We start from the raw sequence: 13,554 nt of genomic DNA, 5'->3' as shown, positions 1-13,554 counted from the left end.
TTGTGGCACAGCAAACCCAGTATTTTGAATATTGCTTCCAAAAATGAAGTAAAATTAAGAGACTCTCCTTAGTTAATAAAGTATTAAGCCTTGGCCAAATGCATAGAATCACAGAATAGTTTGGGTTGGAAGGGACCTTAAAAGTCTCCTAGTTCCACCCCCCTGCCATGGGCAGGGACCCCTTCCACCAGCCCAGGTTGCTCCAAGCCCTGTCCAACCTGGCCCTGAACAGTCCCAGGGATGGGGCATCCACAGCTGCTCTGGGCAGCCTGTGCCAGTGCCCCACCACCCACCCTCACAGTAAAGCATTTCTTCCAGACAATTCTTTGTATGAGGCTAGGTTTTCAGCATGGATATACTGGTGCAATTCTGAGTTTTGTTGTAAAGGAGTACTTTAAATACAGCACTTGCACATGCTCATCTTCCTTCTTTTGAGAGACTGAATCCGGAAGCTGCTAAAGGTAGAACTGATGGCATTTTTTGAGAGGTGGTCTTGCTGAGCTAATAAGGCTTCCATTTTTTCCCTGAAGTGGTATTGGAGGGTTAACAGCATTGTGCTGATTAAGATTATTCAGAGGTTTTATATTTAATGCTTCCTTCCTTGTCTTTAGGTCATGTTCCTAGGAGAGCTGGAGGAAATCTTGGATGTAATTGAACCATCACAATTTGTCAAAATCCAGGAACCCTTGTTTAAACAAATTGCCAAGTGTGTCTCTAGCCCTCATTTTCAGGTCAGTGGTAAAGGTTATTGCTTGTATAGGAATGTGTAATCTCAATTTCAGACATAATGCTGCCCCAGATGTAAATAGTATTTTATGTTATGTGGTTTAAATTACTTGTCTTCTGGATTTCTATGGAAGAGGGTATGTTGCAGTGGAAGTTTTAGTTTTGAGGTCCATGAATAACTTGTTAGATGTGCCAGGGGTGACAGCACAGCACTTACTGTTCTGAGCCACGTAAGGCCTTAAACTGTATCCAAACAGACTTGAGCCCTTCTGACTGTAGGTTACAGGTACTCATCATATGGCCTTTGGACCGATAGACCACGTATGATGTATTTGTTCCCTTTTTTTTAGGGCAGTATTGTGCAGCATTCTTGTTTTCCTGCTTACTTCCCTCTGTATTAGAGGTGATAGAACCCATAGCCTGTTTTCTTCACATTGTGTATGGGAAGAAGGGGAACAAACAGGATTTAAATTGAATCGTATGTCAAGAGGAGATAGGATTCGTGGCCTGTAGCGTCTTTTATGTTAAGCTAGGTGATGCATCTTAGCACAAAGGCAGATGTGACTGTTTTTCGCTCTTCCTTGGACTACATTTGTTTTCAGCATAATTTAGATCAGTGTTTTCCCTTCTGACCACCCCCCACCCCTCCCCCAGCTCCTCCCCAAGGTGATTATTATCACTGATACCTTCCCCACACTTAAGATCTCTCCTCACTTATTCAACCCAGCTACTGGGCCTTTCCCTGTCTCCTTCCTCTGGTATCCCAGCACAGCTCTTTTCCTTCCGATTGCAGTCACAGCAGTGAGGGAAGGGGGTGATGAGAAGTCTGGCTGCTCTCTCTTCTTCTCCACAGCTGCAGCGTTAATGCAGTGTCTGCACCTGGTCATCACTGAGTAACAACATATTGCTCAGGGAAAGAGAGAGTGGATGCTGTGGGATCTGAATTATGGAATAAAAACTTAATTCCATTAATGCTTCTTATACTACTGATTAGAGTTTTAATTCTAAAGTAAATGATACCTGTTAATTGATCTTTGTGAAATTTCTGTGATTTGTTTTTCCTTCAGAAAATTACAGAATTATAGGTATCTGAATTCCTGTTAATATTTTATTCTTTTGACTCAAAGGTGGCCGAAAGAGCACTGTATTATTGGAATAACGAATACATCATGAGTTTGATAGAAGAGAATTCAAATGTTATACTTCCCATCATGTTTTCCAGTCTTTATAGGATTTCTAAAGAACACTGGAATCCGTAAGTTTTTGCCATTACACTTTATCTTACCATTTGACATACCACTGATAAACTTAGGGAATGTCAGCTGAATGGAAGAGATCCAGACCCAAAGCTGGTATGAGCAGGTGCAACTCTGTTAATGCCAATGTAAATTAGTCTGTATTTGAGCTTGTCTCAAAATGTTTTTAATTATCTGGTATGTTTACAAAAATCACTACCTTATGGGGTAAAAATAGACCTTCTCACAAGTTGGAAAAAAGGGAAATTAGATGTTACATTGTTATTGAAGAAAAAGTGTTGCTCATCAAGTGTTTTGCCTACATGGTTTTTATAAACTGGTTAATGTCTTAAGCCAGATTGTAAATTGTCTAGAAGAATATTGCTTGGCATTAATAAAGCTTTGTGGCTGTATCATGGATGAGACCGATGCTTCTGGTACTGGCATTTTTCTAAATGTTTATGAATCATAGATATCATATTCTTACACTAGGTTGCTTTTTCTAAATTTATTTAAATACAGCTGTTCTCTATTATGCACAGTAATTGACCAGTTGCTTCATATTGATATCTTGTTAATTTGACATTTTTATTTTTAAACTGAATGATCTAGTAGAAAGTGTTTTAATGAAAAATATTATTGCAGTTAGATGCCATGTAATCTATAGTTTAGTTGAAAAGGTTTTCTAAGTCAAGATGATTACCGTTTAGTAAACCCAGTATTTTTAATGAGCTGCATTACATTCAGGTCCCAGTTGCTTTAAGACCTTACTGTAAAGTATTCGTAAAATATTTTGTCTTTTTAGACGTTAGTCTTTTTGTTCTGTACCTACTAAACCCTCAAGTTTGTATGCTTACATGACGAAGCTAATGCGATTGGAAAGCTGTAACCAATGCGGGTGACAAAAAGACACTTTCCGTGGCGTAGTAGAATCACAGAATGAATGGGTTGGGTTGGAACAGACCTTGAAGATTATCTATTTCCAGCACCCCTGCCCCTAGATCAGATCCAGCCTGGCTTTGAACACTTTCAGGGATGGGGCATCCACAAATTCTCTGGGCAACCTGTTCCAGTGTCTTACCACCCTCGTAGTGAATTTCTTCCTAATATCTAATCTAAATCTGCCCTCTTCCAGTTTAAAGCCATTCCCCCTTGTCCTATCCTTACAGGCCCTTGTAGAAAGCCCCCTCGCCAGGGTACCGCATTACCGTTCTCCAACCTGCCCATGTTCCTGCCCAAATTTATAAGCACATTTTTAAATGTAGGCAACAAAGAAGGAAGTTTGTTGGAAGAGGTGAATGACAGACAGAGGTGTGTGGGAAATGGCACATGGTTTGTCTGATACATACGTTAGCTCCAAAGGTTTCTGACACCTGAAATGCTGATTCACTGCCTTGCGGCTAAAGAGCTGTTTCTTAGCAGCCCCGTGTGTGAGCATGATGACCATCATAGTGGATCAAGAACTGGGATCTCTCGATTGATAATCTGTTCCAAATTCTTTGGAAGTTGTTTAGATTGATTTCTTTGCCTTCTCCCTTTTCAGTTGCTTTGTAGTTTCTTTATCTTCAACTCTGCCAGGAAGGAATTTTGACCCTTAGATAATCAGGCTATTGGCAGGCCCATCTTACTTTGGAAATTCTAGTATATTTTACGTTAGTTGTCCAGTCAGATAGTGTAAAAGAGTAAGCTGATGCTACCTTTTTTGAACCTTTGTGGGACAGAATGCATTTGAAGCCTTTTTGAAATTATTATTATTATTAGTATTATTATTCTACATAATTTCTTCCTGTAATGAACAGATCACGCCTGTCCTGTTTTATGCAATTAAGCAACTTAAATTCAAATAAACAGTGGTGTGTACTGGCTCTCGGGAAAGGTCAGGAACAGCAATAAGCAGAGTAGGCAGGCATTATATATATATAGGCATTATATATATATTATATTATGTGTATGTATATAAATATATAAATTTATATATATAAAATGCATAAGTTTTCATTCTTTAATATGTATGTACACACACACACCGTTTTACACAGATACTGCACCACTCATCTGAAGGATTTACGGGTTTTTAAGAATTTTTTTACTGTACCAAAGTAAAAATGAATATGAAATATATATGAGTACAAGGAAATCACTCTTGACATACAGCTTTGTATTTTGCATAGATGCACTGAATATTCAGCTTCATAGAAAAATTATAAGGAAATATGAATCACTCCTATTTTGTGTTTAAATTCTATTCTTCCTGCCAGCATAGATGATTTGAATCCCTGGAGTTGCATTCAGAATTGCTCCACAGCATGAGGGAAGAGTCGTCTATAGTTATATGTAATAGCTTTCTGTTGTTACCTTTTACCCTGGAGTTTTGGTTTGCTCCATTTAAGTAGTCAGTAGAGACATGAAGGCTGATTCTCACCTTTAAATATGTTAATCAAAAGTAGTTTCACTGAAATCAAAGAATTTACATTATCATACTTGCAAGAGCAGAACCGGTTGCAGAAATGCTGGTAAGAGAAGACACGTTTATTTCATGTTTGTTTTACCTGAAACTAATAAACTCCTTTCTTTTTTCTTTTTTTAATGTTTCACAGGGCTATTGTGGCTTTAGTCTACAATGTGTTGAAGGCATTTATGGAAATGAACAGCACCATGTTTGACGAGCTGACAGCCACTTACAAGTCAGATCGTCAGCGGTAACTTTTTAAAGCTTTTTTTGTCAGCTGTGCATAAGGCCTGCTGTTTAGTTTTTCCCTTACACTCAGATGCGGTTGCATAGATGCAATGCCTCATTTTTCCCCTTGCATGCTCTTTAGCTTTCCTTTGCAAGATATAAGATAATATCATGCACAGGTTGTTCTTTTACCCCTTATGAAATACAGTATCCATTGCATTGCTGGGAATCTGTATTCCTCATGGAATTTCTTTTGACTCTGCATTCCAAAAGACTTAAATGTATCGAGATCTTCAATAGTAAAAGAAAACCAAGGTTTTAAAGATTAACACTTTACTTAAAGGCTTCAAAAAAGTTACACTGAGGTTTGGAAAGAGACATGAGGGAAAACCCTAAGATTTGATTTTCCAAACTACTGTTCGTAGGCTAGATGTAACCTCAAAGCAAAGAGACATCTCTCAACTCTTTCATATCTTATTCAGAGGTCTTGCTGTGTCTGTCTTCTAGCATGCCGGCTCCATTAGATACACCGCTCATACGAACATTAGTTCCACCCTAGTAAAATGCTTTTTGTCTTTTCTTGTATTTTCCTTAATTTTCATTTCCCAATTATAGTGCAGCATCTTTTCTCAAAAGTTACAGCTTATCCAAAGTGTTAGGTGAAAACAGTGAGGAAACTTGAGGAAGTTTGAGGAACAGTTTGCAATTTCATTTAAGTCATACCTTTTCTGTGACTCAGGGTTCCCTCAGGCAGAGCAAAGGGCACTGTATGTGCTCAGACTTTGTTAGGTTCTATGGCCTGTGAAGTCTCCTGGAGGCCACGTTTTTTAAATTGTGTGGCCAGAGTCACACTGTCCTTGTGTTCAGCTTCGCTGTTGTAAGAAACAAAGTTTAATACACACAAAAAAATAATCTACATTTAATAAGTTAGTTCATTAATACAGTATTTTACTTTTAGAGGCTTGGATGCACCTTGCCAGATCAGTTCTGAACAGGTGTTGATAAATAAGGCTTAATCTGCTAGTGCAGTTGAGGCAACACTGTGTGGTTTTCTAGCAGAAAAGGCAGAGAATCTTAGGGATGGTCATCTAACCCAGCCATTTGCTGAGGAGCTCAGTGACTTGAACCAATTTGTGACTGCGCTTTGCCTCTTAAGGCGAGGAACTCTGCTCTTAACAGGACCAGGCACCGTAGTGGTATGTCCCGTGTCTGGATAAGGGGTAGGGTTTATTGACCGAAATGCACAAAGAATTTTTCTTGAATCTACTGATGTTGTATCTCACATCAAGGCTGGTGCTAACCATTTCACCATTTTTATTTACATGTTTTAAAACATGTAAATACCTTAATGTATAAACTGGGATTTTTACCTTAACGATTACAGAAAATCTTTGGCATCTTAATGAAATCATATTTCAAAAGGGCAGCTTTGAGACCACTTAAAGCTTGAGGAGAAATATGTTAAATGTTAATGACTGATAGGTCAAATAGGTAAGTTGGCTGAGGTGATCATCCTCTAATAGTCTTTTAGGTAAGCAGGCATATATTTCTTAATGATTAGAAGACAAATACGGTAAGTAGCCTGAAAATGTCAGGCTATTTCACTTTCTTGTATTTAATTTTAAATACTTTAGAATCTAGTGACGGTGGGCCCTTTTTTCCTCCTTCTTCTTTACTGTTTGTCAGGGATTTATCTGAAAGCTTTTTGTATTTTTATACATTTAAAATACTCTTGGGAAATCAAAGTTTCAAATAAATGAACCGGATGTTGGCATTTGGACTGAATCAAGATGTGTAGGGATGTTTCTAAGCTGCTGAAATATTTTTCAAGAATTCTTTTCTGTGACTGGCAGAGAATCTGTATTTCTATAACTGTTAGATTTCCATTTCATCTGAAACTAAAAGGTAAGGTAATAGGAATTGAAACCATTTTGTACCTTGCAGTGGTCAAGGAAGTTTATTCAAAGCAAGCTATGACAGAGACAGGAAGTTCAGAAAGCAAATAACGCAGATAAAGTAAATGTTAGGTTAGCTGTTCAATTTTATCAAATCAGCCATTAAAGTCTGTTATTAAAGGAGATGCTATGTAGATCTTGTAGGAATTTGCTAAGGAAAATGAGTAAGTCACTGAACAAAAGGCACGTCTTGTAGCTTGAACTTCCCCTTGGCTGGTACCTAAGCTGTATGAAAGTGACCAGCCAATGTAAGTCAGAACAGTGGTTCTAAAAGAATAAGGGAATGGTTGTTCTAGAAAGTGCCTGTTATATGTATGATTAAAAAAATACCTTCCTTAAATAAATAAATCTGAAAATAATTAAATGTAAGTTGGTCCTGAAATGTAATTTTTTATAATCATGATATATTTGTTCCATAGTAGATGTCCACTGCCATTTTTTTCCTCTGCATTACAAATGAGTGTCTATGAACACTGTCACTTTGTTCAGTTTGGTTTATGTTGTTTCCGTACTGTTTCGTTTAGTGATACTGATGGTAGGTATCAAAAATGAAAAAAAAAGAAAGAAAGAAAAATTAGGAAAATTGAAGTTGTGTTCAACAAAATTAGTGCTGCTAATTAATGTCAACTTTATATTTTTTAACATAAATATTCTATAGTCTTCTGTCCTGCTAACTTTTTGTCTTATTTCATCTATCAGTGAGAAGAAGAAAGAGAAAGAGCGTGAAGAACTGTGGAAAAAACTGGAGGATTTGGAATTAAAGAGAGGTCTTAGACGTGATGGAATAATTCCAACTTAACACAAAAACAAAACAGCATTATTAACCTGTGGAGTCACACATTTATGTAGTAGAAGATGGAGCAACAGTTTTCTGTATTGTGCAACTTTACAGTAGATTTCACATTTGTTTCATTATTACAACAGCACTGTATATACCTGTCTCTAAGTAAAGGAAAAAAAATAAGGACTTTAATCCAAAGTTTGGACAGCAGATGGACTTCTCAGAACTTTGCAAACATAGTCATTGTTTTGACCCTTCTTTAAAACCAGTCTTCAAAGATCTGTTGATGAAAATTGCGATGTCGAATTCCATTGTGAGGACCTGTTCCTTATTTATCGTTAGCAGAGAGTATAATACAACTTTCAAATGTGAACAATCTTAAAATTTAGCTTGTCTTTCTGCTAAACTGTTAAGTGTATTTATAGTAAAAGAGAAAAAAGACTGTCATTTCCTTATGAGTTTGTGTAACATCCTCCTTCTCTGGATAACTTTACTGTAATTTGACTTTTCTTCCTTTTGCACATCTTCATAAGTTGAATGTCCATTCAGATCAGGGCCCTGAAAAACACAGGTCCTGAATAAAAGTTTTGTTTACTGGTGTGAGCATTTTTTTTTTAGTACCAGGCTGTCTCTGGTGCTTCCTTAATTTGAACATTAGGAGTTAAAAAAAAACAAGTAGGTGATAAACATAGTAGTAAAGGGAGCTTTGGATTCATGCACCTATTTATTGCAAATCCAAATTTGTGTCCACAATCCTTTAAAAATGGGCAGTGGTAACACCCTGGACTTCAGTACCTAACCAGTATTAGTGATGCGGCATTGGACACACATACGGAACTTGTTTTAGAAATACTAATTGCTAAATTATTACAGTATGTTTTTATTCGACCATTTCGAAAGAATAGACAAGTGCTAAACAGTGCAAGGATGAAACTGATCTCCAGTGGTTATGGATCTAATTGGAAATCGAGTTGAGATAGCAGTTTGGACTGTTTGGAGTTGTTGCCTTACTTTTTAATATGTATTTATAAAGTGTTCCAGCAAAAGAGGATGTAGCCTCTAAGAAACATACTGTAGTGTTTTTGTGGTTCTAGTACTATTACTCATCACAGTACCAGCCCTATGGTCTTAGCTGGAAAGGATTCTGGATAATAGACTTCTGCATTCTCATCTGGATGCTCATTCCTAACTACTGTATTTGTTACCAAAAGAGGTTCTACAAATGCTACTGAAAAAAATTCTGGAAATCCTAATGTTCTGAGTATTAATAATAAAGTTTAAAATGCTTTTATATCAAAGGTGCATTGTGACCAAATTGTTTAAAACAAAAGAAAAAAAACCAAACACAAAAACAACGAAAGAGGGCTGTATTATAAGTATACATTATTGGCTATCTGCTTTGTATTTGAAAGTGGAATCTTACATCTTTGGTAGGTAAAATGCTGATAAGACTTATGTACAGTATATATTTAGCTAATGCAGTTGCATTATTATATACCGAAAGGTATGTGTTTCAGGATTTTTCTCCAGGATGCTTTTGAACTGTTATAGACGTATGACAACAGTGAATTGATAATCCTAAACCATCAATCCAGCAGTATTTACAGTATAAAACTGAATTGGTGTTCATGAGTCTTTGTGATAGTTGCAAACATGAATTTATGACCTGTTGCCATTGATAGAAATACAGTATAAATACAAGCTTGTATATTTTTATTCCTACCATTTAAATATACAGTAGGACTTGAAGTTTTCTTGTTTTCAGGTGTGGAAAAGAGGTAAAAAAGAATTCCCTCCTAGACTACTGACTGTTTCAGGATTATCAGGTCACAGTTTGTATTCCTGGGTCTGCGCACACAAATGTTGTGAACAACGATTTTGTAAAAACTTGGCACTGTTAATTCTGAAAAAAACAAACGTGGAACTAGTCTTATGCAACACCAAACACAACATGGTTTAGTGGGATTAATATGAGCTTCTTTTAAGAACATTGACTGGGACGCAATGTAAATTAGGCAGTTACTGTCATAGTTGAAACATTTTATTTTAAAGTGCTGAAGCAAAGGTGCAAGCTGAAATACTGAAGATTAAATAAATTTATAACAAATCGTATCCCTTAGCCCATTGATTTTGACAGTCTTTCATTTCTGTTACCAAAAAATACTTGCTAGTGTGATTTCTGTGTGAAATGATCTTGCTTTACGAGAGGGTGGACTTAAATTCATGCTCAAAGACTATGTTCAATTGTGAAAAACTGAGATAGAATGCAATGCAGGAAGAAAAGATTAATATTTTCCACCTGGTGGAGTAAAACACAACAATATGAAATTAGAAAAAGCACCTTGTCCTGTACTTAGAGTTTAGGTGAGTGTTGTTTGTTCATAACTATTTTTGGTTTTGACATGATATTCTGGTGTTGATCATACAAAACTGATGAGAACCTGATGGGTTGCAATATTTTGTTAACCTCTGATGTTACCTCTGATGTGGGGATAGTGGGGAGTATCTAAAGTTTATAGATGATTTATCACTTCCGAGAAGGAATGTTTCTTTTTAAGTGAACGAGACGATGTGATATTAGTCACTTGACTCTAAAAGGCTGATACGACACTAGGTTGCACGGTGCAATGTACATGAAGAAGCACTTGCCACAGTGATACGACCGTACCCCCGGGATCCACTGTTTGCCGCGATCCAAATGCGATGCCCTGGCGCTCTGCAGAGCTCCCACTGGTACCCACTGGAGTTGTAGGCAAAGGCGGCGGCAGCATATGGGCCCAAGTGTGATCAGTGCGTCTATTTAATTATGCTTTCATTTGCTTTTTGAGTTCCAGAAACTACCTTATTTGTGTAAATGTTTTTGTTAACTGCTCGTACAGCAGTTGTTGGGTGGTCGCTCGTATCCTGTGCCATATTGGTTTCAGGAGAAAGGGTTGCTCACTGGTAAAAGGAAAGAGCTGCATTTTCAATACTAGGGCATTGCATCAGGTTGTGGGGATAGAACGACTGTAGAAGTTCCTCTCATATACTTTAAATTGGGCGCACATTGCTTTCTTCATCTTGCAAGTCTCCCTTATTGTTTTCCTTTCATTGCTTTTTGAGTGTTTTTTGTCTCTCTTCCAAAGGTTGGAATGCTTTAAATAAAAGTATTCTAATGCCATTGGAGTGTTCGCTAGCGGGGTTACAGTAAATTTAATCTTGGTTTTGTTAGCATAAATAAAAGGATTTGATTTATTTTTTTATCTCCTCCTATATATGGAAAAATCAAGGGTGTTAGAGCCAAGAATTGCTTGAGTAAGAAATGCAGCAGCTGTACTTAAATGTGCGTAAGTACAGCCTCAGGCTCTCATGCTCCTTATGGAAAGGAAAATGCATTAGGAGCTTAAAAAACCTCTTTATTGTTTTGTGAGGAAGGGGAAAGACTAGATTCTTCTCTTCCCAAGTAAAACTGAAATAATTTGCTTTTATTTCTGTCTTGGAAAACAAAGATGGCCTTTTCTCTTAATTGTGTAACAATACCATCCCAAAGCAGTTGCCCTAAAACAAGACGAAGGTGACAATGCTCAAGGTTGAGGAATGTTTTTGTTTACATGTGGCTTTTTTCATTTTTGGCTCACCTGCTTCCCTTAGCAGCTCTGGAGTGAGCCACAAATTAGTTTTTCTAGTTGGTATGTGCAGCAGATTTTGTATAGCCCAGTATTCTGTTTTGAAGTCTATGAAGCCGTATCTTGAAACAAAATGGAATTAATTTTGATTGAAAACTTTTATCCAAGTGTTGCTTCGCATCCACAGAAGCATACGCATTTTATCATGACCTCTCTGAATACAAATTTTTGTTATTTGGATCACTTACTGTAAATATGTTGTATTCATAACCTCATGTAACAATGAGGAGTTTTCAAATATAAATAGTACTGATACATTTCTTGTTGTTGTCCTATTTTTGATTGTAGTATAGCGAATGACCTGTCATGCTTTTTGTTTCAAGGCTAGCATTAGGTTCATAGATCTTAATATTTTAGCATTTCATTGTTTAAGCAGGAGAGGGCAGCAAAAGTTCATTTTTCCCCATAGGAATGCTCTGGTCCATTACTGTTTTTAAATTTAGATGCATTTAACTATCTGTGGGTAGGGGGGAAGATGAAACATTTTTTATATATATTAAAAGGTGCATATGAAAATATATAGACTGGTCCAACCAGACTGTGAAAATGTCTTCTACTCTACACCGAAGTAATAATAAAAGAAGAATACCTTCCACCTCTGGATAAAGTACAAGCAGGTCTTAAGCTCTTGGATTCAGATGTCATTCTTTGGAAATAGTTTACTTTCTTAAAAATGGTATCAAAGAAACTCGAACTCAATGGTGCTCCCAGCTATAAATGTGTAATCTTCCTCTTTTGCACATGCTCAAGAGGCTCTGTACTGCGGGCGCATCTAAATAAAGAAGCAATGAAGTGTTTTCCAGGTGCTTGGCTTTTTATTCCACCTCCCCCCATCTAAACTGCGGTGAACTTCAGCGATAAGTTACCCCCTCGCATGTATTGAATATAAGAGCAGGTATCTGAGGAAAAACAAACCCAAACAATGAGGTGGTAATACAAGTTGCTGCCAGAATTACCGTAGAAATGCTCAGTTTTCATTTAAATTTACTTTTTTTAAAGGTCCTCTATGCTGATGAGCATCCTTGTACTGCACACAGCCCAGCCTGTGAGGGAGGCAAAGAGCGGTGGATACAGAAAAGAGGCATTAGAGCCACACGGGGTTCTTCATAAACCCTTTGAGCCTTAAACTTTGCAGCTGGTGAAGGAACTTGCTCTTTTACAGCATCATTCTGCTGTTTCGGTCCTTGTGCTGCCCTGCCCTGCAGTTTGGAAGCGAAGAGAAAGGCTCGAGGCTGTTAAGTACGTGGGGGAGACCTGGAGAGACCACGGATAGAGCCTGGTAAGGGGCAGTGCTGCTCAGCGGGTTTAGTAGAAGCGCAGTAGATATGGATGCTGCAGTAAGGTTGGGTTGACTTAATCTGCTACTGGTTTTAAAATACAGTTTCCTACATGAATTATTCCAGGAACCTAGGAATTCTTAAGAATTCCTTCCGTTTTTGATTTTTTTCCAAATTAATCTTCCAACAGTTGGATCTCATGTGCCTTTGTTAGAAGAGCTCATTATCACAGATCTCTTTAAATACTTGTTATACAATATTCACATCACTTTACAACTTTGTGTCTCTTTAGGCAAGTATTTTCTAAAACAATTTTTTTTAAAAAAAGATGAGAACATGCAGTAAGTAAGTTGGCCTTCAGGGAAGGATTTGTTTTCAGTACTTGCAAGTTAGAAAACAAGCTTTAAAGGATTGGCATTGAAAACTTGGTTTCCTACTTTTGGTATTGATAATTGCTTTGCTAATTTTTTGGTTTTGTCTTCACTTCTCAGGAATATTTTGTTTTCTCCTATAACAGCAGAGTGCCTAGTTTATCTTACATTAGGTTTGGACCCTGTGTCACAAGTCGGTGGCCTACAAAAGCAGTTTCATGTGCAGGTAAAGGCTGTTCCCAAGTCTGTGTTCAATTATTGCTTCCCTGTATGGTGAAGCAGTAGCTTGGGTCTTAGAAATTGAGACAAAGTCTTGCATTGTAAGTTCACAACTATCTGTGGTTTTAAAGATTAAGTGCTAAAACCAAAGCGAATATCCTGAATTTGTTAGTAAATACCTTGAAAGAAAGCACACTAACCCCCTGCTGAGTGGTGACTGCAGCTTTTCCTGGGGGTCTCCAGCACATAAAAACTGTCATACTGAAACTTTTATCTTTTACTGTTTTTCTGGTTTTGTTCCCTGCCCTCCTCTTCATTTTGTCTATTCAGTGCTTCACCCCCCCACCCCCGAGGACACTGAAGGTGTGACAGGTTAGGGATCACTCAGGAAGGATGGAAAGCTTGCGATACGTTTAAAGAAGTACATGTTTTGTATTGCTGGGCAGTGGCTCATGCCTTTGATACGCACTGGAAAACGTCTGGGAACCGGCATTATCCTTGAATCTGGGAAAGTCTTCCAAAAAGGCACTAAGAAAGGGATATTCTGTATAGGTTCTGCATCTTGTTTTCAAAATTCTTTGTCACCACCTGGGGTAAGTTTTTGCTTGTGTACAAAGCCTCTGCACTTCGACCGAGAAAGCAGCAACC

The 13,554-nt window shown here is 37.5% G+C and overlaps 1 protein-coding gene across 4 annotated transcripts in view; it reads left to right on the top strand.

The window, feature by feature from the left end:
• Positions 1–11,836, top strand: part of PPP2R5E (protein phosphatase 2 regulatory subunit B'epsilon) — a 77,404-nt gene extending 65,568 nt beyond the window's left edge. For 3 of the 4 annotated variants that reach the window (XM_056345806.1, XM_056345805.1, XM_056345808.1), the window contains 4 exons: positions 612–731; positions 1,854–1,981; positions 4,559–4,660; positions 7,293–11,836. In XM_056345806.1, coding sequence (XP_056201781.1) covers positions 612–731; positions 1,854–1,981; positions 4,559–4,660; positions 7,293–7,392 — 450 coding nt within the window. In that variant the 3' untranslated portion in view covers positions 7,393–11,836. The remainder of the gene's footprint in view (positions 1–611; positions 732–1,853; positions 1,982–4,558; positions 4,661–7,292) is intronic. The other variant, XM_056345807.1, reaches the window with a different exon arrangement.
• Positions 11,837–13,554: the final 1,718 nt, after the last annotated feature.

This window comes from Falco biarmicus, chromosome 7 (genome assembly GCF_023638135.1).
Source record: "Falco biarmicus isolate bFalBia1 chromosome 7, bFalBia1.pri, whole genome shotgun sequence".
NCBI lineage: Eukaryota > Metazoa > Chordata > Aves > Falconiformes > Falconidae > Falco > Falco biarmicus.
The sequence above is the reverse complement of the archived record's forward strand: the minus strand, read 5'-3'. Positions and strand labels throughout refer to the sequence as shown.